This window comes from Diplotaxodon limnothrissa, linkage group LG1, assembly GCF_057381915.1.
Source record: "Diplotaxodon limnothrissa isolate DT_005_m linkage group LG1, D_limnothrissa_male_GT1.1, whole genome shotgun sequence".
Classification (NCBI taxonomy): Eukaryota; Metazoa; Chordata; class Actinopteri; order Cichliformes; family Cichlidae; genus Diplotaxodon; species Diplotaxodon limnothrissa.
The window spans coordinates 41,665,610-41,692,813 of NC_140596.1; the positions used below are offsets into that span (position 1 = coordinate 41,665,610).

The 27,204-nt window shown below is 39.5% G+C and overlaps 1 protein-coding gene across 1 annotated transcript; it reads right to left on the bottom strand.

Annotated features, from left to right (window-relative positions):
• Positions 1-822: 822 nt before the first annotated feature.
• On the bottom strand, positions 823-25,861 carry LOC146640236 (CD82 antigen-like). The gene is made up of 8 exons (XM_085358744.1): positions 25,793-25,861; positions 23,316-23,388; positions 12,809-12,930; positions 7,985-8,059; positions 3,854-3,952; positions 1,737-1,910; positions 1,571-1,654; positions 823-900 (listed from the first exon to the last, which is right to left on the bottom strand). Exons 1-8 carry the CDS (start codon positions 25,859-25,861, stop codon positions 823-825), a joined length of 774 nt encoding a protein of 257 aa, XP_085214870.1.
• Between the last annotated feature and the right edge of the window lie 1,343 nt (positions 25,862-27,204).

Sequence of the window (27,204 nt, forward strand, 5' to 3'; positions counted from 1 at the left end):
ACACTGGCATATAAAAATAAAACAAAACATCCACCGAGTGGACTTTCCAGAGTCGTCAAAACTTTGCTTTTCTCGACATTTTTACAGTGCTGCAGGCATCTTATCATTAGAAGTAGATACAAACACAGGAATTCCTTTTTCTCTTTTTCTTTTTCAAATGGCCATCATGTGAGATACATGCATATATATTTTTGTGAATGATTTGCTAACAATAGTTTGTGTTTCATTCGAAATTCAGTCTTTTACAGTATATTGTCAAAAGCATTGGAATGATTAACCATAAAGGGTAAAATCTCTGAAATGATTCCATTGGTTGAATTTCTCACAGCTGTTTACCTAAAACGAACATGATGGCCAAACTGGAAAGTTTTAAAATTTTGAAATTTCAATGGCTAATTTTGCTCATTAATGCCTCCAAAGGAAAGGTGAATCCATTTTCACTTCACTATTACAGATGCACAGATGGTTTACTTTCAGATTTTCAAGGGAAACTAAAAGCATGCAGCAGCAAGTTGGCACTGTGGAAACCAGCAACACTGGCAGGGAAAGAAATCCTCCAGTACGACACCTTTCTTTATTAATCTCCTCTAACCCAGTGTCCTCTCAGCATTTTTCAGCTTTGCGCTTTGATCCAAAGTTCAAAACTATAAGTTTTTAAAATAAAACCAGACTGACAAAAAGCCTTAGAGGATAAAATCGAATAAAATCTAAGGAAAAAAATAGACATATTTCATTATTACCCTTGGATACAATTTCGCCAAATACTTTGCTCCCTATTTGTGTGTTTCTTGAGTTCAGTAATGTAACTTCCTCCGCTGAGCTTCAGTATTTTGGCACTTTGGTATAATCCTCCATGTGGACGTTCCTGCACAGGCAGATGGACAGGATCATCCCCAGCAGCTGTTGACCAGAGAAAGACACTTTGAAATTTCTCATTTTTAAGTTATTTATTCATAAACAACTCAGATTGTTCATCTTGAACAAACTCAATCTACAGTTTCAATACATTGGAATTACCAAGATTTCTCCAGTCTGATATGAGCTTATTCTTAGTAGCAAACATTAAAAAACACAGTAAACTAATAACACAAAGAGTCTTTATTCCACTCACTTTGCATCGAAGAACATAATTGTTGGTGAACTTTGCTTTTTTTTTCTTCTTCAAAACAAATATTTGTGACAAAAAATTGTCAGAAATTTGTGAAAAAGTTCTGCATAGCGTAACGCCACAGAAGTGTATGAAAGTGTGTGAGAGCAAAGAAAACATCAGAGCTTTGTGTCACAACACTGTAAATAGAGGAACTGCTCAGCCTTCACTGAGTGATTACTCGGTGTGTTCAACAATGACATGAAGGTGCAGCTGCTTGTTTTATTAAAATTGTATTTGACTTTAATTAACAACATTTTATGATTAACAAAGAATCCAGACACATCCAAAGGTTTCACAAAAAAAGCCACTTTAGTGATGTTGAACTGTAACAGGTATTATTTTGCATATTGTTTGTTTCTGTAAACTACTTTCATGGAAACCCAGCTAGTTATAGGTGAATGAGAGTTAATGACGTTGTACCTCAAGAAGAGTCACTCCAAGGCAAATGCCTAACACAACCCCAATGTTGGTGAGGAGCCACCTCTCCACGCTGGCGGCACATCCCTGATTAAGACAAGAACCTTATTGACTGGAAATGCATCTAAGAGACAGCAAGTATGTGAGATGAACGGAAAACACCATTTACCACATCGTATACAGGCCAGTCAGGTGTCTTAGCCTCACAGAATCCACTGTCAGAGAAGTTTCCAGAAACAAGTGAGATGTTCTGGCAGGAGCAGGGAAACAGCAGCTGCGAGCTGTTGACGATGACCATGTTACCACTCCAATCTGTACGATCAATCCAGCCACAACACTCCATCTACAGATGGGGAGAGTTAAGCACAGGTTTCATTTGTAACAGCCAATGTTTTACTCTCAAGGACGTTTGACTGGCACGGCTGATGAAGGGGTTGACACATATCATTTTATACTCATTCTGGAACAGCTACTTTTGGCCTGATTTCATGTTTTTCAATTTAACACCAATGTAAACATTTCTGAAGAAAATATCAAAGTATTTTATTTACAAATGTTATTAATCTACTTTCATATTTTGAAATGAAATGAAATTCCTGTTAATGTCAACATGTTGCCGGGGAGGTTCTGACATCACACAAACCTTAGTTCTAGTTACTGTTTCACTTGGAAAACACTGGTGTGAACCAGGATTAGACAAGTTAAATGCTCAGTTTGCTCTCATGTAGTGTGAGAATTTTCTGTGATTACAGATGTCTGGAAGCCTTTAAGATCCACACAATGCAGTCAAATGGAGTATTTACAACATGCAGCTATCTTATATTAAACATTATATCGTAAGTGTGTTGAGATAAGGTGACTACACACTAACAGTGCAAAAATTTAAACTCAGGAAATCTGCTGATTAAAATAACTGAGGTTTAGATTACTGAAAATTAAAGGTTGATATTAAGTCATTTTTGCTTATCAAGACTGCAAAGCTATTTTGTCACAAGTGACAGAATCTGTTCATATAAAAATGAAATCTGATTATTTCAGAAGAAACTGGCTGAAAAGAGAAATCTAGAGAGCTATTTTAAGCTACATTACCTTCTTTTGGAAACACATTGATGGAGAAGTGGTAAAAGGCAAAAGTACTGGTCCTTTTATAACCCTTTACTACGTTACCTGAGCACCCTTCCAATGCCCTGCTCTACCTCCTGAGCTCAGTGGAAATTAAGATTGTTATTGCTCAGAGTACAAAATAAATTTTATAATATATTTCAGACAGATTCTTATTAGGATAAAAGATCTGATGTCTCAACAGGACCTGGAAAAACTAGTCCATGCATTCATCTTTAGTAGGCTTGATTACTGTAACAGCATCTTTACAGGTCTACCTAAAAAATCAGTCAGACAACTACAGCTCATTCAGAACTCTGCTGCTCGAGTCCTCACTAAGACCAAAACAGTGGACCACATCAGTCCAGCTCTGAGGTCCTTACACTGGCTGCCTGTCCGTCAGAGGATAGACTTTAAAGTTCTGATGCTGGTCTATAAAGCTCTGAATGGTTTAGGACCAAAATACATCAGTGACCTCCTGACCCAGTATGAACCATCCAGATCCCTCAGGTCATCTGGATCCGGTCTTTTATCAGTTCCCAGAGTCAGAACCAGACACGGAGAAGCTGCATTCAGCTTTTATGCTCCTTATATCTGGAACAAACTCCCAGAAAGCCTCAGATCAGCTGAAACACTCAGTTTATTTAAATCCAGGTTGAAGACTCACCTGTTCTCAGCTGCATTTGAATAAAGCACCAAATCCACACTTTAAGCTTAAATTTCAAAACTTACATTTAACTACTGATTTTATCTACTGTTCTGATTTTATCTGTTTTGATTGTTTGTTTGTTAATTAGTAATTTTGTTTGTTTGCTTGTTTTAATCAATTTTAAATCATGCTTTTTATTTGTTTTTGTTTCTAATGTCTCTGTAAAGCACTTTGAATCACCTTGTTGTTGAATTGTGCTATACAAATAAACTTGCCTTGCCTAGTCTCTTTAGAAAACGTAAATTCAAGTTAATTTGTCTTCTTTGTCTCATTTAGGTTTTCAATGCATTTTCCAGCATCAGCTGACAAGAACAAGTCTAACTGTATAGTTACAAAGTGTAAAGCATCAAATTCCCCCTGTTAAAAATGGACTTTCCTGTGCTTCTAGTTTCTAGCTAGGACATTTCTGCCATTTTGTACCACTGAAGATATTTTTATTGATGGGTTTGTATTTCAGGTCCATGCTTCCAACTCACGTTAGTCTGGATGAAGTCCCAGGCCTGCTCTGTGATTGAACTGTTCCCAGAGTATTTGTCCAGTACCTTAGTGATGACCTTGGAGATCTGCTCGTTGACCTGAAAGACAGCAGGCTGCCAGAGTTGGTGAAACATGTATTACCATAAACATATAGGCAGCGTAATATGCCCACACTGTATCCATGTTTGAGCCAATGTGTCTCTTTTGTGTCTTCTTTTTGTGAATATATTGTTGGATGGATACCATTCAAATGAACTAAATTAAAACGCCCTCACTACATGCTATGCCAGACGCTAAGTAAAATAAAAATTTCTCAATGTGGCATGTTTTAAATCTTATTAATTAGAAGGACTATGTGAGTTTTTGTCAATCATAACAACAATATTTACAGCCCATCGTTGTATTTTTACTCAGTTGTATATAGTATTTGTATTTGTATTCTATTTTTATCTTATTGTATATTTATTTTATTTTATTCTACTGTATATAGTATTTTATTTTATTCTATTCTGTACAGCTGTGTACTGTATTTATTCTTATTGTATTCTAATTTTTGCCTCATAACTTTTGCACTGTCCACTTCCTGCTGTGACAAAACAAATGTCCCACGTGTGGGACTAATAAAGGTTATCTTATCTTATCTTATCTTATCTTATCTTATCTTCATTTATAATATGATGAGTAACATATTGTGTAGGTCTTTCTTGGAAATATTACAGTTCATTTGCAAGAAAGTACAAAAAAGGTTCTTCTGAGAATAATTGGAAAACATAGCTATACTTATTTTACACAAGTTCAAAAAGTTTATGAATGCAAAAAGACAAAAGAAAAAAGAGAAGGACTGTAGGAGCAGTCAGCTTCTTCGGGTCAGCAGATGTTTTATCTCAAAATAAGCCTCTTTTTTTGTTCAGGCTGAACAGCAGACATTTGCATCCAAACTTTTCACCAGAATTTATATTAGTTTACACTCTTTGCTAACAGAATACAGTTTTGCTCCTGCACCCTACGAGCGTCTGCCAGCACAAATGAACCTGCTGCTAGTTGATCAGAGACATCGAAAAAGGCCAACTGAAGACCGGACAGTCCTGATCCTCAAGGACCCCCAGAAAGGGCCGATCCCATCCAACTACCAGTCTCAATAACCTGCTTCAGCACCACATGGAAGCTCCTGTCAGGCATCATAGTGGCTAAGATGAACAGGCACATGGCTCAATACATGAGCGGGGCATAGAAAGGAAATGGCAAGAATACCAGAGGCGCGAAACACCAGCAACTGGTAGACCGAGCAGTTATCCAAGACTGCAAAACCAGACTGACCAACCTGTGCACTGCCTGGATTGTGACAAGAAGGCCTATGACTCGATGCCCCACACCTGGATCCTGGAATGACCTATACAAGAGCAGAAGAACCCTAAGAGAATTCATCAGGAACTCAATGGGGATGTGGCGGACAACACTGGAGGCCAACCTCAAGCCCATAGCACAAGTCACCATCAAGTGCGGGATCTACCAAGGAGATGCTCTGTCCCCACTGCTGTTCTGCATAGGCCTCAACCCCCTCAGTGAGATCACTGACAAGACTGACTACGGATACCGACTACGGAACGGAGCAGTTGTCAGCCACCGGCTTCCTGGATGACAAAAAGCTGTATGCCAAGAGAGAGACATGGATTCGCTGATCCACACCACCAGGATATACCGCAACGACATTGCAATGTCATTCGGACTGGAGAAGTGTACTTGGATGATAACAAAGAGAGGGAAGGTAGTCAGAATTGAGGGGATCGAACTAGCAGAAGGCAACATAAAGCGCCTTGAGGTGACTGTTGTTGTGATTTGGCGCTACATAAATAAAATTGAATGGAACTGAACATTGCAGACATTGAGGACAGCTACATGTTCCCACAGGCAAATGGGAACCATGAAGCTCCCCCTAGGAAAGCTGCAGTCACCAAGTACCTGCAGAGGACCAGGCAAAAGAACAAGATCCAGGCTATCTACACCTACACCCTGTGGGGTTAGGTTAATTGGTGATTCTTAATTGCCCATAGGTGTGAATGTGAGTGGTTGCCTGTCTCTCTGTGCCAGATTGGTGATCTGTCCAGTTTGAACCCTGTCTGTCACTATATGGCAGCTGGGATAGGCTTCAGTCACCCGATGACTACAAACTCCCAAGATGTGAAGTTAGTTCAAGTCTGATACATAAAGATTATGAGGAAGAATAAATCACCAGCCAAAACAACGTCTGTAGAGACTGAACTGCAGAGGTAGCAAAAGTACAAAAATTCTGCACTTAAGTAGAAGTACAGATACCTAAAAAGTACTCCAGTAAATGTTGAAGTACTGAATGAAATGCACTCAAAGTAAAAAAGTAACTCTTTCGAGGATGTTTTTTTAAACAGCTTATTTGTGTAAAGTTAACTGAACCTGTTATGTTAATGTAATAACAAAATAGCAAGTGGGAATACAAACTTTATTTTAGTCAGAGTTTTTTATTCTAATTGTCCTCAGCTTGAACCAATTAAATAGAAATGAGCAGAGAAAAAGAAGGAAATCTATTAAAATCTAAAATCTATTTTCTGTTGCCTACATTGTAGAGGGTGACTTTGCTTCTAAACAGGAAAATGAGTACAGGGTTAAAGTGGGATACAGCAGGTGGGGGAACCCTAAAACTGATTGTAATGGCTCAGTGTGGGGAAAACAACTCATAACTGACGATCATTTCTAATGTGAGCTCCAGTAAACTCTTGGCTCTGACGGAGGCGGTCGCATCTTTCCCCGTGTCCCTCACCTTATCTTTCCTGCTTGGCTTCTCATGTCCTTCTCTAGTCTCAACTAACTTTAAGAGAGAACCTCAGAGAGCTTCTCCATCTTGTTCTCTAAAACCTAAAGAATTATGGATTTGATTAACTGGTCCCTCAACCCAATTGACACCCTTTTGTCGACGAGAAGCCAGGATTCGAGAGAGCCTGATTGTCCTGGAGGGACATTTCCTGCCGGATAAACGATGGATGGGTGGCAGCATTGGCACAGCGTTTTCCTGGCGGGACTGTCGATTGAGGACATAGAAGATTTATACCTATTTGGAACCATGATAACAGGGTTCTTGCTGATCAGAGCTGGCTCGGCGCTGGCTTATCAAAGATTAAAGAAAGCGATTACAGCTGGTCAAAACCCCACAAGGCTGGCCACTATGATCGAAGCGACGGGAAATACCGCTTATGACCTGCAGTCATGCCAGCATTGTGCAAAAAACAAAAACAAAAAATCCCCCAAAGAATCAAAACTCTCAGCCACTTTCAACTCTAACTATAGTGCATGGTTTTGCCTCCTGTTATGTGACATCCTCTGGGATTTACACGTACAGCACTGCCTTTCATGTGTTGCTGTTTAGGATCAAATCGGTTTGATGTTTGAAGCCTTAAATCTGTCAAATCAAAATTAACGAGCCTGTTCTGAAAATGTAAAGAGTAGGAAATACAGATATTGGTTCAAAAATGTAGGGAGTCAATATAAAGAGAACTACTCAGTTAAAGCAGAGATACGTGAAAATTCAAAGTACAGTAACAAAGTATTTGTATGCCATTATTTAACACTTCACATCAGCTAAGCATTTATTGTTGGACCAATGACTGAAATAACTCATAGCAGGAAGGAGGTTTGGCCTGGACTTGAGCAGCAGACAGTGGCTGAGAAGACCTTCCAACAGAAGTTCAGATACAGTAAAAGCTGACGTCCTTTTTCTTGTAGTGTTCTGCTTTCATTTGTCTGTGTGAACACAATCTCCTGGCTCTCTGAGCAAAAGTATAAAACGTAAAGTATAAAACGCTTTGACACCCAGTACCCAGCTCGTATTTGGCAAAAGGACTGACTTTGCAGTTGATATAAACTAAAGAAAACCTCAACCCTCATCTCTCAAAATAAACCAAGAAAAAACAAATAGTAAACACTTTAAAAACTATTCTTAACCATGAAGCTTTCACTGTGTTTTACTTCTGGCTGAAATACCTCAAACTAAATAACTAAGTCTGAACACTGCTACTGTAGATTTTTTTCTTTGCATGGTGGGTACATTTATCACAGCATGTGGATGAACTCAAGCTTGCAATATTTGAAATGCCATCACTCACCACATCCTTCTGAAAGTAGATGAGGGCACCAGCTGCAAACTGAGTGATGAGGATGAGCAGGATGACGCTGAAGTACTGAGGAGGATCACAGAGAACAGTGAATACAAAAATTTAGGGGCATGTGAACAGCTGTATAAATAAAACTGAATTGAATTAAATTGAAATTGAACAGTCAGACCCACCTCTATATGTTAGTTAGTGGTACATACACAAGCATATCCCTCTATTATGTTTTACTGTTGTCAAGAGGGAGAGCAGCAAATAAACTCCATATCCAAATGCAGTTTTCCCCAGGCTGCCAGCCGTGCCAGCGCCATCTTACCCTCCGACCATACATACATTACACAAACATCACATGGGGAAGACAGGTCAGAGAGGTATAGCAAAGGAAACACACGAGGAAAGACGAGGAGAAGAAAGAACTCCCCCCAGACTGAGCTCCAACAGGGAGATCAGTTTGAGAACAGAAAAAGAGAGAAAGTGTCCCTTCACCCGGTTAAGCAAAAGTCAACAATCTTCGATCAACGCGGACGGCCTTAAAGGAGGAACAAAGAGTCCTGACAACAATCCTGTTATCATGGAGATTTTTGTTGTTCCAGTCAGCTTAGACCTTGGCAGGCCTTCAGCTGGCGCCAGTGGGATAGCCGCATGAGTGAAGATGAATGAGTTCAAGTTCAAGGTTCAAGGTTCTTTATTTGTCACATGCATAGTTATACAAGTATAACACACAGTGAAATGTAGCCTGACACGCTCCTCGACATGTGCAAAAATTGGGGGGGGGGGGGGGGGGGGGGTGTAGAGGAAGAACATTATATATATATATATACATATATAGTATATACACTGGGTGAATGTGCAGTAGTAGCAGCAAGCAGGTGAATTCTGTACATTAATATGAATAGACATCTGACTATTTTACAGGATATTTTACAATGATTGGGTTTAGTGCAAACAACTGCATCCAATTTTTACAATTGGTCTAATGTCCGTCACTGGTCACCAATTCTCTCAATTCTTTTTGTTCTTCTCCAAGATCTTATCTATATTGCGTTCAAAACACAGTCTGAGCACTCACAGTCCTGCCAACCGTCTGTCATGTCGGCCAGCCTTGTGGGATTTTAAACAGCTGTAGCCGCTTCTTGTTCTTCGATAAGCCGGGTCCGAGCCAGCTCCAATCAGCCAGAACTCTGTTATCATGGTTCCGAATTGGTAGATGTCGTTCAATGTCCTCCATCGAGAGCGTCACCAGACACACGACGCAACCGACCATCCAGTATCCGGCAGCAAACGTCTCCGCAGGACACTCGGGCTCTCCCAAGCCCAGGAAGGTGTCAATTCCGTTACGGGACCAGTTGATCAAATCCATAATTCTTTAGGTTTTAGAGAACAAGACTGAGAAACTCTCTGAGGGTCAGAGAATAAGCAAGACTATACAAAAGATGAGAAGCCAAGCAGGAAAGATAAGGGAGAGGGAGAAGGAGAAAAGTGCGACCGCCTCCGTCAAGAGCCAACAGAGAAAAGAGAGCTCAGAGAGAGCTTTTGTGCTCAGAGCTGTTTGTTTGTTGGTCTGAGGCAGCCATTCTTTAAGTTAAGAGCGCTGTGGCTCACTTTAAAAAAACAGAATATGAAGATAAAAAGTCTTTTCCTCCTTCCTGTTTTTTTTTTTTAATATATTGTTAAATTTCAGATCCATCCATCTATGCAACCATGTTTTAAATGTTTGATTTTTAATGGCAACAAAAACTAAAATTAAGCATTTGTGATAATTGGCAATGTGTGTTTCACATCATTGGGAAGGAATTCTGGCCCACTCTTTGCAGAATTATTTTAATTCAGCCCTGCTGGGGTTTTCAAACATGAACAGCTTGCTGAAAGTCCTGCCAGTGCATCTCAAGCTGATTCAAGTCCAGATTCTAACTTCAGAGGTGAACCTGCTGGTGTGCTTTGACTCATTATCCTAACCCAAGAGCACTTGAACATCCTGTCATTCTCCTTCAGAATTTTCTGGTAGAGACCAAAACTCATGGTTCCATCGATTATGACAAGTCACCCAGCTCCTGAAGCTGCAAAGCAGAACACCACTGTCATGGTCCGGGTGTGTGCCAGTGTGTCTCCCTCCGAGCCGGCGTCTCCACCCCTGGGAGGGGCCTCAGTGTTTTTGCTGATCGCGTACATCTGTGGGTAATTAGCCGGGGACTCATAAGGCCAGCGTTCTCAATCTCTCTTCGCCAGATTCTCTGCTAAACATCAGTCAGTGCAGGCCACCACCATAAATTCTCTACGTGTTTTTTTGAATCACCTTGCCTCACTGTATGTTTGTTTTTTGTGCGCCTCCTTTTTTCAGCTACACCTAACTGTCAACCCCTGGCGAAGAGCTTCTACTTGGATGCTGGACCTTCTGGCAGTCCCTCAGGCTATTACCAAAATTACCTACCTGCCTCTCTGCCTCCACGCCAGGAGTTTTTGGATTTACACACCCGGACTACTCACCCCTCTATGTCATCTCCGTCCTCCGTTGGCAAGTACGCAGTACGAAGGAGGATTCTGAGCCAAACAACATATTCATATGCCTCCTTATCTATGTTTGAACATCTGCATTCTGTTACAGTGACCCCGACCTTTTTCCTGGACCCTTTGTGACTTGCCTTCCAGTCCAATCCCCGGAATAGCTGTTTTCTTTGACCCGGACCAGATCGTTATTTAGTTTAACGTCTACGTTCACCTTTTTGTTTATGAATATTTTGTGTAAACATTAAACATTATTCTTAAAATATATTTACGAGCTGTTCGGCGTCTTGCGTTTGAGTCCTGTCACTCGTCTGAAACGGTCTCGGCCGTAACAACCACACTACCACCACCACGTTTGACTCTGGCATAATATTCTTTTTGTGCAACACTGTGTTAGTAACCAGATACCAGATGTAACACCAGTTGTAACAGGACACAAACCTTCAGTCCAGAGAATATTTTCCCCCAAAATGTTGGGATCGAGATGTTTTTTTGACAAATACACTTTTGTGTTCTTTTTGCTCAGCAGCGCTTTTCGCCTTGGAACTCTCACGTGAAAGCATTTTTTGCCCAGTCTCTTTCTTACTGTTGAATCACAAATGATGAATAACTGACCAAATGAGGCCCTATTTATTTCCCCTAATAAATGAAATGACAATTTTGAATTTATTCAGGTTATATTTGTCTTATATATAAGATATATTTAGTTTTATAATCTGAAACATTTAAATATCACAAATAGATGGAAAAAAAAAAAGAAATCAGGAAGGGGGAAAAACTTTTGACAGTATTGTAAATAAATGATGTACAAAGTCTGCTTATTGACAAAGTCTCCTATCATCAAGAAGAATTGGCTGTGTGAAGCCTCAATCACTACTTTCACAACACTTAGAAGAAACATTGTAGAGATGCTAGAAAAAAAGCCACAAAAATTTACAGTGGACTGCTGAACACTGGATAACAACGGTACTGATAAAAGGGCACAAGTGCTCACTGGAAAACACGGTGGCATGTTTCAAGTATGCAAGACACTAACCCAGGTTTAGCCTTACTCTGGCCTGGGTGTAGCTGCTGAATGATGATATTGGATAGAATGGAAGTTGGTAGATAGTTTGGTAAGCGCACGTGCAGATACCAAAGTCCAGATCTCACTGTTTTGATGTCCTTTCTGTTTGTTTCTCTTCAGCTATCTTCTACCTTGTCTCCCTCAGTAATGTATTTGCAGCTATTACTCCACAAGGGTGTGATGCACAATCTCCTCTCAATAGCTAATGCCAAGTTGTGTCTTCTATTTGAACTCTGGGAAACACTGATGTGAACTTCTCTCCAGGTGATGGAACCTCCCTTCCAGGTGAATTGTCAACATATCGTTTGATGTGTTTCTCTGTGTGAACTCGTACACACTTTTATTGTTGTGGAAATCTTCTGGACTTAAAGTACTGCGATTAGCTGAACTGTTCTTTCCAAAACATGCAGTAGTTGAATAAGCTCTTAAAGTAACACAGCTAATGGTCTTCAGTAGTGGTGCAACGGATCACGGTTGATTCATAATCCGAACCGATCCCACTCCACGGTTCGGTACGCACGTGATCCGAAGATTTAAAAAAGAAGGAAAAAAAGTATGTGTATGGTGCGCGTGGTGGGTCTGTCAAGCGGTTGCGCCAGCGGTCCAAGTGGAGGAGCAGAGGAGGTTGCGGCATTTAAGCAGCCCTTTGCTGCCCAGTCTGACCGGGCTAAAGCTGTTACAGAAGCTACTGGGGTGTTAGCTGCAGACGGGAGGCTGTATTCTGTTGTGCAAAACAAGGGGTTTAAACGGTGATGAACGTGCTTGAGCCACGCTATGATATCTCGTTGTGCGTCCACTTCCGTGACAAGATCGTTCCAAGCATGTATGAGCAGGAGAAGTTTAAAGTTATGGCTGAACTGTCCCAGGCATCTTCTGTTGCCCTAACTACAAATGGGTGGACCTCCAGGGCAACGGAAAGCTACGTGACCGTGACCGCTCATTATATCACAGCGGAGTGGTAGATACAAAGCCCTGTACTGTATTGCATGGATTGAGTCTTGAGTTGAATGTTTTTAATAGGCAAAAAATACTTAAATAAGTTAATAAGTTATGTTAAGTTTGCTGATCCGAAAATTGATCCGATCCATGACTTAAAACCGTGATCCGATCCGAACCGTGAGATTTTTGATCCGTTGCACCACTAGTCTTCAGTAAGGATGCAAAAGTTAACTATTGACAGGAAAACCTTTACATCATTTATATTTTTTCATTATCATGTCTAAATGGGGACGGTACACACACATACTCACCAGGCTCAGCAGAGAGCGGACCTCATAAATGGCCCCCAAGCAACCGAAGAAGCTTATGAGAATGGGGAAAGCTCCAACTCCTATCAAAATGTAGCATGCCAACTTCACATCTGTGGAGTTTTCTGAGGATCAGCAACAGAGATCTCAGGTTACAAACTGCAAGCTGTCAGAGCGTGTGACTATGGCTACCATACTGTTAGGATATACATTATGCTTTTTGTTTAAGTAGCAAAGCACATTGGTCACACATGCATGTTTGAGTTGTAACTTGTTTCTAAGGCGATTTCATCACAGTGGTAAGTTTACATTATTCAACTATAACCGAGCAACGTGATCAAATGTCAGACTGAATTTAAGAATGTTACAGCTGACCTACCAGATCCCGACATCCATGGATTGGAATTACACAGTAATTGTGTAAATGTTTTTTTTCCTGTATGCCATGAAATGCTAGATATTTACTAAAGTGATTTTTATGTCGTGTAAGATTCAGAAAATAATCTAAGAGACTTTCGATCTTTCTAAGCCCCATTAATTAAACAAAACAAAAAGAGTGAGACAAGAGTTAGTACTTTCCCAGTCCTCCTAAATCTAGCTGTAGGGAGTTATACAAAATATACCTAACACAACAGTTAGACATTAAAGTAAAACAGACTGTGTGGACTTGTTATCAGTGTTGCAATTGATCAACTTTCCCATTAACTGAAGCATTTTGACATTTCAACATTGTATAGTACAGAACTGAGAGAAGAACAAACAACAAACTACATGAAGGTGATTTGAAGTAGATGACTGCACGTCTTCATTATGAACACATTTCTAAAGTTTGACTATAATATCGGAAACACTGCAAACCCATCAGGTAACTTTAAAAAAAATATTGATTCCCAGTCTGCTTTTGTATTGCGGTTCCCATGTGAGCTCTAAAACAAAATCTAAATACTTATTTGAGTATGACCTCAATAATAACGGAGCCCACAGGGCAGATTTAATAATGCTCTGCACAAGTAACGACGTTACCTTTTTCAGTAACGAGTAATCTAAATAATTACTATTCCTATCGTTACAACGCCGTTACCGTTACTAACAAGAAAATGCGGTGCGGTCGTGTTACTATTTTTCAACAAACAGGCGGCTGAAGCTGTCTTCAGCTTACTGCATCTTATATCAGTTGCACGGAAGTAGCTGTAAGTAATCTGGGCGATAACTTTTTGGCACAACACGAGATAAGGCGGCAAAACAATCGCATGAATGCTGCTGTTTGGCTGAGGTAAAACCAGAGTCATGATAAACGATATATACGCGTTTTTTTCTCAATAGTTTCGTCATGTTTAACGTCTAAGGACAGCGCAGCGAGCACTCTCTGCATATGACCAAAAAAATTAAAAAACAAACAAAAATCAGCCCTTTCGTGTTGGTGGAAAAATGTCAACCAATCAAAAAATGATATGGCACCATGACATTTGGTTGTTTAGGAAGAGGGGGAAGTTTTAGGAGTGACGGAGAGAGAGAGAGAGTTTTGAGATGTGAGAGATTTGTGACGTTTAGCGTGTTTGGAGTGTGTACTTAATGTGTTGTCTTGTGTAGTTAGTGTGTAGTGTTGTGGATGATATATATCAAGCTCAGGTCCTCTACCAGAGGCCTGGGAGCTTGAGGGTCCTGCGCAGTATCTTAGCTGTTCCCAGGACTGCGCTCTTCTGGACAGAGATCTCCGATGTTATTCCCGGGATCTGCTGGAGCCACTCGCCTAGCTTGGGAGTCACCGCACCTAGTGCTCCGATTACCACGGGGACCACCGTTACCTTCACCCTCCACATCCTCTCGAGCTCTTCTCTGAGCCCTTGGTATTTCTCCAGCTTCTCGTGTTCCTTCTTCCTGATATTGCTGTCATTCGGAACCGCTACATCGATCACTACGGCCGTCTTCTTCTGTTTGTCTACCACCACTATGTCCGGTTGGTTAGCCACCACCATTTTGTCCGTCTGTATCTGGAAGTCCCACAGGATCTTAGCTCGGTCATTCTCCACCACCCTTGGGGGCATCTCCCATTTTGACCTCGGGACTTCCAGGTTATACTCGGCACAGATGTTCCTGTACACTATGCCGGCCACTTGGTTATGGCGTTCCATGTATGCCTTGCCTGCTAGCATCTTGCACCCTGCTGTTATGTGCTGGATTGTCTCAGGGGCATCTTTACACAGCCTGCACCTGGGGTCTTGCCTGGTGTGATAGACCCCAGCCTCTATGGATCTTGTGCTCAGAGCTTGTTCTTGTGCTGCCATGATTAGTGCCTCTGTGCTGTCTTTCAGTCCAGCTTTGTCCAGCCACTGGTAGGATTTCTGGATATCAGCCACCTCCTCTATCTGCCGGTGGTACATACCGTGCAGGGGCCTGTCCTTCCATGATGGTTCCTCGTCTCCCTCCTCTTTCTTGGGTTTCTGCTGCCTGAGGTATTCACTGAGCACTCGGTCAGTTGGGGCCATCTTCCCAATGTATTCTTGGATGTTCCTTGTCTCATCCTGGACTGTGGTGCTGACACTCACCAGTCCCCGGCCCCCTTCCTTCCGATTAGTGTACAGCCTCAGGGTGCTGGACTTGGGGTGAAACCCTCCATGCATGGTAAGGAGCTTTCTTGTCTTTATATCAGTGGCTTCTATCTCCTCCTTTGGCCAGCCTATTACCCCAACAGGGTACCTGATCATGGGCAGGGCGTAGGTGTTGATGGCCCGGATCTTGTTCTTACCATTCAGCTGACTCCTCAGGACTTGCCTGACCCTCTGCAGGTACTTGGTGGTTGCAGCTTTTCTAGTGGCCTCTTCATGGTTCCCATTTGCCTGCGGGATCCCCAGGTACTTGTAACTGTCCTCTATGTCTGCAATGTTGCTTTCTGGTAGTTCAATCCCCTCAGTTCTGACTACCTTCCCTCTCTTTGTTTTATATATATATATATATATATATATATATGTCCCCGTGGTAATCGGAGCACTAGGTGCGGTGACTCCCAAACTAGACGAGTGGCTCCAGCAGATCCCGGGAATAACATCGGAGATCTCTGTCCAGAAGAGCGCAGTCCTGGGAACAGCTAAGATACTACGCAGGACCCTCAAGCTCCCAGGCCTCTGGTAGAGGACCCGAGCTTGAAGGATAAACCGCCCGCAGGGGCGTGCTGGGTGTTATATATATATATAAATAAATATACATATATATATATATATATATATATATATATATATATATATATATATATATATATATATATATATACATATACACACACACACATATATATATATATATATATATATATATATATATATATATATATATATATATATATATATATATATATATATATATATATATATATATATATGCCTCTCTCTCTCCTGAGAGAGAGGCAGTCGCTCCATATATCGGTTATTAAGCTTAACGTGGGAATGCTTTACAAACATTCAGAGATGAATTTACACACTTGCATTACTTCTCTCTGGGATAACTTCCTCGGAGATGAAATGCTGGTTTGGTAGCGAGACTACAAATACACACAGCCGCTCTATCACGTGACCACACTGCTCCGATGTGCTACGGTTGTGAGCCGAGTTACGTGGTGTTGCAAGTTTTGTGAGGTGCTTTTTTGATATTTAATGGATCGGATTACATTTTTTATTTTTCTCCGATATCCGATCCAGTAATTTACGTCAGTATCGGACCGATACCGATACGTAATATCGGATCGATCCATCTCTAATCTGTACATAAGTGAGACATTTCATACGGTTTGCGTTGTATGACCACATTCCTGAGCTCAACTCTCTGGACTTGTGCTATCAGGCCGTCTGTCTATCCTTTCAGCTTTGTCCAGCCAGTGATGTATTGTGGGTTGCGAGTGTGGAGTCATGAGTAAGGGAGTGAGCGCACTAGGCTGATGTGATGCATACTGATGCTGGACAGAGCTGAAAGAGCCCTGTGTCTGATGAGGGCACCTGCTGAGCAGCCATGGCTGACAAACATCCTCAGTGATGTGCGCTGTTCTATTCTTTCTCTATTACACTTGGTCACTGTCTCTATATGTCTTCACTGAACCCTCTTCAGTCATGTCTGTACCTTTTCCCCCCTCATGGACACAACTCATCTTTCTCTTTCTGTTTATCTCTTTTTACCATCTTGACATATTATTACTGCAGGTTAACCTTGTAAGTTTTAAAGATCTTTCTGATGTTAGATTTACAATCTGCTATGTCATAACCAACAATGGCTCTTCAGTTACTGAACAACTACAAACAGATGCGTTTCCAAACTGAAACTTTTGGTATATGACTTTGGTTTAAGATTCAGTTTAGTCATGAAAATGTTTCTGTTTTAGTCAGACTTCAAACATCTGACATTTAACCTCCTAGGACCTGGCGTCCACATATGTGGACATCACATTTTGGGTTATTTAGACCAAAATACTAAATCTTGCTCTACAAGGGCCTGATATCCACTTACGAGGACACTATACTGCTACTCTTCTATCGAAATTTTAAATGAATATCCTCATATGTGGCAAAAATTAGGTAAAAAAGAAAAATCTGGTAATTCTTTGTTTTTATATTCATCAGGTCCCAATCAGCCCAAATATCAAAGAGAAATTAATAATGCATGTCATGGAAGAGTTCGGGTCTTAGGAGGTTAATCCAGTTTTCCTCTTTGACACTTTAGTATTCATTCATGGGCTTTAATTTTGTATCCCTCAAGAATTTTGATGTCCCATCAAGTGTTCTTTTGATCTAAAGCAAGGTTATTGAGATTCCTTAGAGACCATGTCCCTCTGGTCTGTACTGCACTGATACAGACACACAGTCCAGATCAAAGTTTTAAGTTTTGATACCAGTATTAAATCTTTATTTCTATTTGGAAAATATTAACTATTATTGTTAATAATAACTGTTATGTGTAAGGTAGTATCATGCCCAACTTGAACACCTGCAGAAGCAAATATCTGTGAGGAATGCAAAAAAACCCTTCCTAATAAGTATTAAAATAATCATAACCGTTGTTTGTTTTTTGTGATTTTTCCTGACTGACTGAATTCATTAGAGGGTCCTTTTGTCCCTCTTGGGGGGAAACTCCCACTAGGTTTATATCTGGGACTCTCCACCATTTGACCTTAGAACTGAAGAAGCTTCTCGGATGAGAGGTGAAACGTCTTCAAGCAAGTTAAAGAAGTCCAGACGCTTTTCTTTCCAAGCTCCTTAGTTGAAAAAAGCACTTCACAAAAACTTCATGAGAAACTTTAAAACCAATGTCACTGACTGTTATATCTTAATTATCTCATTTAATCATGGCTCAACGTGCTTTATATCTTAAGGTAAAGACCCTACAGTAATTGAAAGAAAACAGAGAAAACTCCAACAATCACATGAACCCCTATGAGCAAGCATTTTGGCAACAGTGGGAAGGAAAAACTTCCTTTTAACAGGAAGAAACATCCAGCAGAACCAGACTCAGGAATGGATGGCCATCTGCTGCGACCAGTTGGGGCTAGGAAAAGGAAGATGGGACAAAGACACACTGTGGAACAGAGCCAGCGATTAATAATAACTAATAATTAAATGCAGAAAGGTGTGTAAACACGTAGTAAGGGGAATCCCCAAGCAGCCTAGATGCACTGCAGTGTAACTAAGGGAGAATTCAGGATCACTTAATCCTGCCCTAGCTATAGAGTACAAAAACTTCAGTTTTATCTGAATTTAGAAGCAGGTCATCCAGGGCTTTACATCTTTAAGACATTCAGTTTAACTCATTGGTGTGTGTTATCTGGCTTCATGGACAGATAGAGCTGGGTGTCATCTGCATAGCAGTGAAAATGTATGCTATGTCTTCTAATGATGCTGCCTAAGGGAAGCATGTATAATGTAAACAGAATTGGTCCTAGCACTGAACCCTGTGAAACTCCATAATTAACCTCAGTGTGTGAAGAGGACTCTCCATTTACATGCACAAACTGGAGTCTATTAGATAGATATGATACAAACCACTGCAGTGCAGTACCTGTAATACCTACAGCATGTTCTAATCGCTCTAATAGGATATTATGGTCGACAGTATCGAACGCTGCACTGAGGTCTAGCAGGACAAGCACAGAGATGAGTCCACTGTCAGAGGCCATAAGAAGATCATTTGTAACCTTCACTAAAGCTGTTTCTGTGCTGTGATGAGCTCTGAAACCTGACTGAAACTCTTCAATAAGCCTCTGCAGATGATTTGTTAGCTGTTTGACAACTACTCTTTCAAGGATGTTTGATATGAAAGGAAGGTTGGAGATTGGCCTATAATTAGCTAAGACTGCTGGGTCTAGAGATGCTTTTTGAGTAAAGGTTTAACTACAGCCAGCTTGAAGGCAAAGAGCAAAACAAACAAAAAATTAAGAAAAGTAGCTGGATATATTGGTTTAACTCAACATACTTACAACATATTTTTTAAGATCAATTACTGATAATCCTGTTGCTAATGGAATAACCACATAAAAAAGTACACATAGTCCATACTACTACTTTGAGGAAGTTTAGGAAACAGACAGTTTGTAGCACATACTTCATGTCGATTAAATTATTATAGATTATATTTGACCATCCCCCCAAAAATCACAATCTAAAACCAAAATCTATAACTCATCAGTGTCATAGGCTGTAACATAGTTTCTCTGCACCGGTTTAATGTCTATGATGTATAGTCACAGAAGTATCAATACATTGGATGTAAAAAACATAGATTCATTACTAAAATAATTACTGTAAAAGGGATTTCATGGTAAGCTGTCTCTAAAAATAGATTCTGGTTTTGTTTTACAGATTTTAACCTTATTTTAAATAGGATTTGATGATTGTTAAAAAAAACAAAAATCAATTATCCAGAATTCGCTAGAAAGTGTTAAAAAAATGAAATCCTTTGACAAAATAAGAATGGTATGCTTATGTCTGATCATATATTGATACAGTTTTGAGTTTCATAGTTTGTGTTTTAACAATTCAAATAAGTAAACCATAAAATCTGAGGTTCCCAATGTTTGCATTTCTTCTTTTTTCTTCCTGTCACACAAACAAACAGTGATACTTGGAGCTAGAACATGGCCACATTTAGGCTCTTAATCATAGCTTCTTGTTTTTTTGGCCTAAATGCAATCCACAAGGGGTTTAGTGGGAAGTATCCACTGGAGAAAATACAATATAGCATTTCTGTTTTAGTAGGACTCACACCAAACGCTGGTCAAGACAGCAGGTTGTATTTTTATACTCCTATTCAATAAGAGCAGGAAAGTGACTTAAGTAAAGTTAAAACCAGAGGAGGAAAAAGTACAGACTTTCTTTACTTAGAACTATAGATACCCGTGTCTAAAAAAATACTCCAATAAAAGTAAAAGTACTGAAGCATCTTTTTTACTCAAGTAAAAGTGAAAAAGTAAAGGCTCTGAAATGTACTCTAAGTAGGAAAGTAAAAAGTAGCTCCTTGAAGGACATTTCTAATTCTGTACAAAGGAAACTGATCCCTGTGCTATATTAATATAATAAAATAATATTAGTACATAATAATCCAAATATTTAAATATAAATTCTAATTCAATTGAATGCACTCAGTTTGAATCTGTTATGTAGGGATTCAGCAGGTGGGGAACCCTTAGATCTGTGTAGTGTCTCCGCATAAGGAAAAGAATCACAACTCAAAATGTCTTGGCCGATTCCCATTTTCTAAACTGACTCCACACTGTATATTGTGTTGTTACTAAACTGTTGGTACAAATGTGGATTCAGCAAATTAATCTAACCATGATGGCCCCAAACAGCTGGAGGATACATATGAGAACTGCATGAGAACTTAAATGCAAAACGTAAATGAATATTAGCATATTACAGTTGATTTAAACCAACACTGACCATGGACACCACAGCCACTGTGCACCAGTCCAGCACAGTGCTTTACAATAAATTAACCACAGTACGACAAGCTAACATCTTTATCTCATACAAACAACTATTTTCAGCAACACACGCGTCAAACTGCACACAACAGTTGGTATGTTTATTTATGTTTGTTAAGCTTGAATTTCAAATTACCTGACACTTAAAAAATGTAACTCCCTTCATGTTTTCTCCATGTAATGCTAGCTAGATTTGAAGTACCACAACCACAACATACGGACACCTGCACTCCTTTCTACAGTGGCTGGGAAGTGCAAATCGCAACAAATTACAAAAACCCACAACAAATTAAAAACCCGCAACAAATTAAAAACCCGCAACAAATTAAAAACCCACAACAAATTACAAAACCCCGCAACAAATTAAAAATCCTTGACGGAAAGGGATTGTCTGAAATACCGGAAGTGACGCAACGATTAGCCTAATAGGGCTTTTGGAGCGTGATGTCACGAGAGGGGGCGTGGCCATGTTTTTTTTTTTTTTTTTTTTTTTTTTTTTAAATGACATCAGAAACAGCAGTATGCGACATTACGTGATGGCAGAGCTTCAGTTCATCCTTTGTCTTTTTTTTTTTTTTTTTTTTTTAATAAATAGGACAGGGGGAATGAATGAGAGAAAGAGGGGGAGAGAAAGAAAGAAAACCAAAGGGGAGAAGAGACGGTGAGAAGGGGGGGGAAGAGAGAGAAAAGAAAAAAAAAAAGAACTCCTGGGTCACCTGTATGGAGAAAAAAAAAAAACAAAAAAACAAAAAAAAAAAACAAACAAACAGAGGAGACAGCAAACAACAAAGAGCAACATAATAATAGAGAAAACAAAGCACCATCACAATAAACTAGCTAGTCATAGATATCAATATTTACTAAATAATAAACGATATTGTGCAGCACGCAAGATAGACAGCGCACAGTGTGCCATGGTTTTTGGTTGTGGTGCCATGTTTCTGGGCCAAACAAAGCGCTAGCGAAAGAGGAGCGAAAGTACACGGATAACACCAGCTATGGTTCGTACTTGCTGTGCGGTCGGTTGTAAAGTTAGATCGCACGACCGGCAAGGGAATAAGGTTGAAAATGGTTTATCTTTTCATTCTTTCCCCATCTGGAAGCAACATGAGGCAGCTCTTGTATCGGATGTTACCAAAAGAAGGCGTCTAGTCTGGATAGCAGCTGTGAGACGAGCTGATATTAATCAATGTATTATAGTAAAAAATGAGACACAGGACACAAACATGGAAGCAAGATATATAATTAGTATTATTTATAATAAATATGAAGAAATAATTGCAATTTCTTTAACCATTGAGAATAACTAAATCCTTCAGGACAATGTCACATCAGTGCACTGAACTCACTATGGCTACGTTCACACTGCAGGTCTTAATGCTCAATTCCGATTTTTATATTTAAATCTGATTTTTTGTGTCTGCTTGTTCACACTACAAATAAAATGTGACAGCAAAAGCGCTCCTTTGTGAACCCTCAAAGTGGCCTGCATGCGCAAAAGCAGACGTCACACACAACACGCTCTGTTCAGACCCAGACCAAACAGTAATGTTTGACTGATGGCCCTTAATATAAAGACTTGTTTCAGACTTTGCGTTCTCCAATTTTGCTTTAAGTTATTTTGTTATTTATATATGGCCTAATAATTATCCTTATTTTTAATTTGTTGTGGGTTTTTGTAATTTGTTGCGGGTTTTTGTAATTTGTTGCGGGTTTTTGTAATTTATTGCAGGTTTTTGTAATTTGTTGCGGGTTTTTGTAATTTGTTGCGGGTTTTTGTAATTTGTTGCGGGTTTTTGTAATTTGTTGCGGGTTTTTGTAATTTGTTGCGGGTTTTGTAATTTGTTGCGGGTTTTTGTAATTTGTTGCGGGTTTTTTTTAATTTGTTGTGGGGTTTTTTAATTTGTTGTGGGGTTTTTTAATTTGTTGTGGTTTTTGTAATTTGTTGTGGGTTTTTGTAATTTGTTGTGGTTTTTTAATTTGTTGCGATTTGCACTTCCCAGCCACCGTACCTTTAAGCCCACTTTGACTCCCAAGTATACATGCTCTAGATAAGCGGCCCCCAACCTTTTTTGGTCCACGGACCGGTTTAACGTCACCGGTTTAACGGATCGGCCTTTAAGGTGTCGCGGATACATACAACAAAATAAAATGATACCAACAAGACAAAAACTGTTGTATTTTTTAAATATATTAATAGACACGAATTCACTGTGTAATTGTGTAACTTTATTAGCAGCGTCCGCCTGAAATGCGCCAACAATATGAAGAGTTAGATCCTCCTATCTGCCCCTTAATGCTCTCTGGCTGCAATGGTAACGTGTAAATACTTCTTTCAAAATAAGACACACAACTACAACATGGGAAAAGACTCAGGGAAACCATGTCAACAATAAAAACCCTGAAAACCATCAATTTAAATAAACACTCAAGTAATACCTAAAAATTCATTCAAGTACAGTAACAAAGTATTTGTACCTCGTTACTTCCCACCACTGGTTCAAACACACAGAGAAGTACAGATGACCTCAAACCTGATCAAGCACTTACTCAGGGCAACGATGAAAGTCTGATTGTCCAGGAGAATCCAAAATCCAAAGCCAACGATGACGGCCCCAAACAGCTGGAGGATACATATGAGAACTGCATGAGAACTATCAGAATGAAAGGATGTCACAAGAAATTTGATAGTTACAAGCACCACTTCCTTTCCATGATTTTCATGTATTTAAAAAAACACTTTGATCAAAATGGGTTCTAAAAACTCACTAATGAGAAGCATGAAATTATGTGTTTTCAGAAGTATCTGTCAGAACAAATAGGAACACAGTGGAAGCTGCAAATGCAGAGGGTGAAATGCAGGTACAATGAAAACCTACTCTATTAAGAGTTTTAATGCAACAGCGCAAATTGTCCTGAGTTGATTAATTTCTTGACATTTTACCTTTATTTTGACTAAAAGTTGCTGTATTGAATATTCCTAAATATTAGCCAACAAGCCAACAACATGTTTGTCTATGTTTGTTTGGAATTACATTTACATTTACATCCCACTTTCTCAAATTTTTTATTGAAAATTATGCAGTTTAACATCACATTGCACTCTGAAAAGAAAGCATAGTACAAATAAGCCATTGGAGTTAAAAAAGGGAATCATGTAATCGACTTATAGCCCAAAACGTATTCTAAATCTTTGACTCATCAAAGTAGCCACCTTTGGCAGATATAACAGCTGAACACACCTGTGGCATTCTTTCCACAATAGAAATCCAATGCAACTCGTCCTGTCAAACCTGCAGCTCAAAGTCTTGTCTTCATAGTTGAAACTGAGACTTGCTTACGCATATCACACAACCTGTTAACTCTCAGAAACTTGTCCTCTGATTCAGTTGTGGCTTTAGATCTGCCGGACCTCTTCCTGTCAGAGTTTGTTTCTGAGTGGTGAATGAAACTGTACTCAATGACACCTTGACTTTTTGCTATGATGGTCTGTCTCCATTGATAATGGCCCTCTCACCATTTTTGCAGCAACGCACTACTTTCTGCAGTACAAGACTGTTCAGCTGATTTTTACAGTGCGTTCCAACACTGCTAATATGCACACAGAGGGGGTTGTAAGTAATCTAAAACAGTTGAAACAGCTGTAGGAATTAGTAGCACCAGCTCTCAAGGCTTGATGAACCTCCATTGCTGCAGAACAGCTTTAAATTGTTAACCCATTTTGAAAAGCCTTTTTGTATAATTCTAACATGTAGATTACTTTTCAGTTCTGGGTAACCTTACCTTTTTTTTTAAAAAAAGGTCTGGCAGTTCACCCACTTACCTTTGTATCATTTCGAGCTATTCATTGGACATGAACGACTTGAATTGCAATAAATAAATGGACAAATTGGGGTGTTCTAAAACTTTTGACCAGTAGTGTATGCCAAAAGTTCAGTGCGCGAAAACCACCCCCAAACTATTGCAAGCACAATTAAATTCCTTACATGTTAATTTTTATAACATGCATGCATAGAACTCACAGCCACTTGCACAAAAAAGCCATCATGCATATGAGAGTGTCTGCGTTGCACTCACTGCTACAGTTTCGCGCAGACAGGTTGCTTAATGTGCTCAAAGCTGAATCCTGCTTACATAAACTAACTTAACTTTTCACTGTTTGGAGGGCAGAGCCCAAAGGAAGATTGGTCACTTTGGTGGACTGTTAATGTTAGTGCCTTAAACTGCCTTACACTGTCAGAGCAAAATAAGCGCTACTTTAAACCATATTTATATATCCATCCTTTTTCTTCTGCTTATCCAATTTAAGGGGTTGGAAAGTCTATTTCAGCTGTCACAGAGCAAAAGGCAGAGTACACCCTGGACAGGAATGCCTTAAATGCCTGGGCCCTTGGTATCCCAACATAACATTGCATTATCTTCTTACAAATCAATGTAACTGACATTGACACTGCACTGGCAGTCTTCATAAAGTTGAAGGAAGGATGAATGGCAAAATGTACCAAGACATTCTTGATAACAATCGGCTGCCATCCACCAGGATTATGAAGACCAAATGAGGGAGTATGCTTACAAATCATTGTAAGAAGATGATCTGTCCCTAACCACCTGTCAGTGGTTTAATCTTTTGTCATTTTAGTTATATTTACATGTTCAAAATAAACTCTATTCTATTCTATTCTATTCTATTTAGCACCATTTGACAAAATCTAAGATTTATAAAATTCTTCTAAAAAGTAGATCTTAGGCCAAAGCATGATATTCTACAATACAAGCTGGACAGTTTCCCCATGCTTACTTATGTGTTATCAAATGTACTTTGTTATTGTCAGGTTTTTATCTCACCATATTAAGCGCCTTGAGGCGACTCCTGTTGTGATTTGGTGCAATATTAAATCAAACTGACGTGAACTGAATGGAGTAATAAACTCAATCACAAACATACAGCTGCTCTAACACCATCCTAAAGGTGCATTTTTCTGCAACAGAACACTTTTATGAGTCACTAGTAAATTTAAAATACTTACAAAGAAGATGAGGTTGAAGAAGAACAAGAAGTACTTGCTCGCTGTCATGCAGCCTTTCCCCATGGTCATTTATCTGTGAACATGAGACAAATGAAGAGTCATAATAGAAATTTACATTAACAGCCCCAGAAGCAGAGATTATTACAGGATGCAGTTTAATTGTAACAGCTTTAGATCAGGGATAATCTTGATGTAAAGAAGTGGCGACAGATGCTGTAAGAATTAGAGACCACTGTGGATCATGATGATCAGATCAGGACCAGGGGCTCAAATCTAAAAGATTACAGCAGCAAAACCAGTACGACCTCAATCTGTGAGCATGGGGATACTGCACTGGCAGTCAGATGTCTATTCATATTAATGTACAGAATTCACCTGCTTGCTGCTACTACTGCACATTCACCCAATGTGTATGTATGTATATATAAAAAAAAAAAAACACCCAGCACGCCCCTGCGGGCGGTTTATCCTTCAAGCTCGATCTTTCGATCTTTCTAAGCCCCATTAATTAAACAAAACAAAAAGAGTGAGACAAGAGTTAGTACTTTCCCAGTCATCCTAAATCTAGCTGTAGGGAGTTATACAAAATATACCTAACACAACAGTTAGACATTAAAGTAAAACAGACTGTGTGGACTTGTTATCAGTGTTGCAATTGATCAACTTTCCCATTAACTGAAGCATTTTGACATTTCAACATTGTATAGTACAGAACTGAGAGAAGAACAAACAACAAACTACATGAAGGTGATTTGAAGTAGATGACTGCACTTCATTATGAACACATTTCTAAAGTTTGACTATAATATCGGAAACACTGCAAACCCATCAGGTAACTTTAAAAAAAATATTGATTCCCAGTCTGCTTTTGTATTGCGGTTCCCATGTGAGCTCTAAAACAAAATCTAAATACTTATTTGAGTATGACCTCAATAATAACGGAGCCCACAGGGCAGATTTAATAATGCTCTGCACAAGTAACGATGTTACCTTTTTCAGTAACGAGTAATCTAAATAATTACTATTCCTATCGTTACAACGCCGTTACCGTTACTAACAAGAAAATGCGGTGCGGTCGTGTTACTATTTTTCAACAAACAGGCGGCTGAAGCTGTCTTCAGCTTACTGCATCTTATATCAGTTGCACGGAAGTAGCTGTAAGTAATCTGGGCGATAACTTTTTGGCACAACACGAGATAAGGCGGCAAAACAATCGCATGAATGCTGCTGTTTGGCTGAGGTAAAACCAGAGTCATGATAAACGATATATACGCGTTTTTTTCTCAATAGTTTCGTCATGTTTAACGTCTAAGGACAGCGCAGCGAGCACTCTCTGCATATGACCAAAAAAATAAAAAAACAAACAAAAATCAGCCCTTTCGTGTTGGTGGAAAAATGTCAACCAATCAAAA

Bases quoted from the DNA above. Each gene is read 5' to 3' on its own strand.
- LOC146640236 (XM_085358744.1), bottom strand. From the start codon at position 25,861: ATGACCATGGGGAAAGGCTGCATGACAGCGAGCAAGTACTTCTTGTTC. The intron at 23,389-25,792 runs GTAAGTATTTTA...TGTATCCTCCAG, and splicing joins TCTTCAACCTCATCTTCTTT to CTGTTTGGGGCCGTCATCGT. The intron at 12,931-23,315 runs GTAAGTGCTTGA...GCTGATCCTCAG, and splicing joins GACTTTCATCGTTGCCCTGA to AAAACTCCACAGATGTGAAG.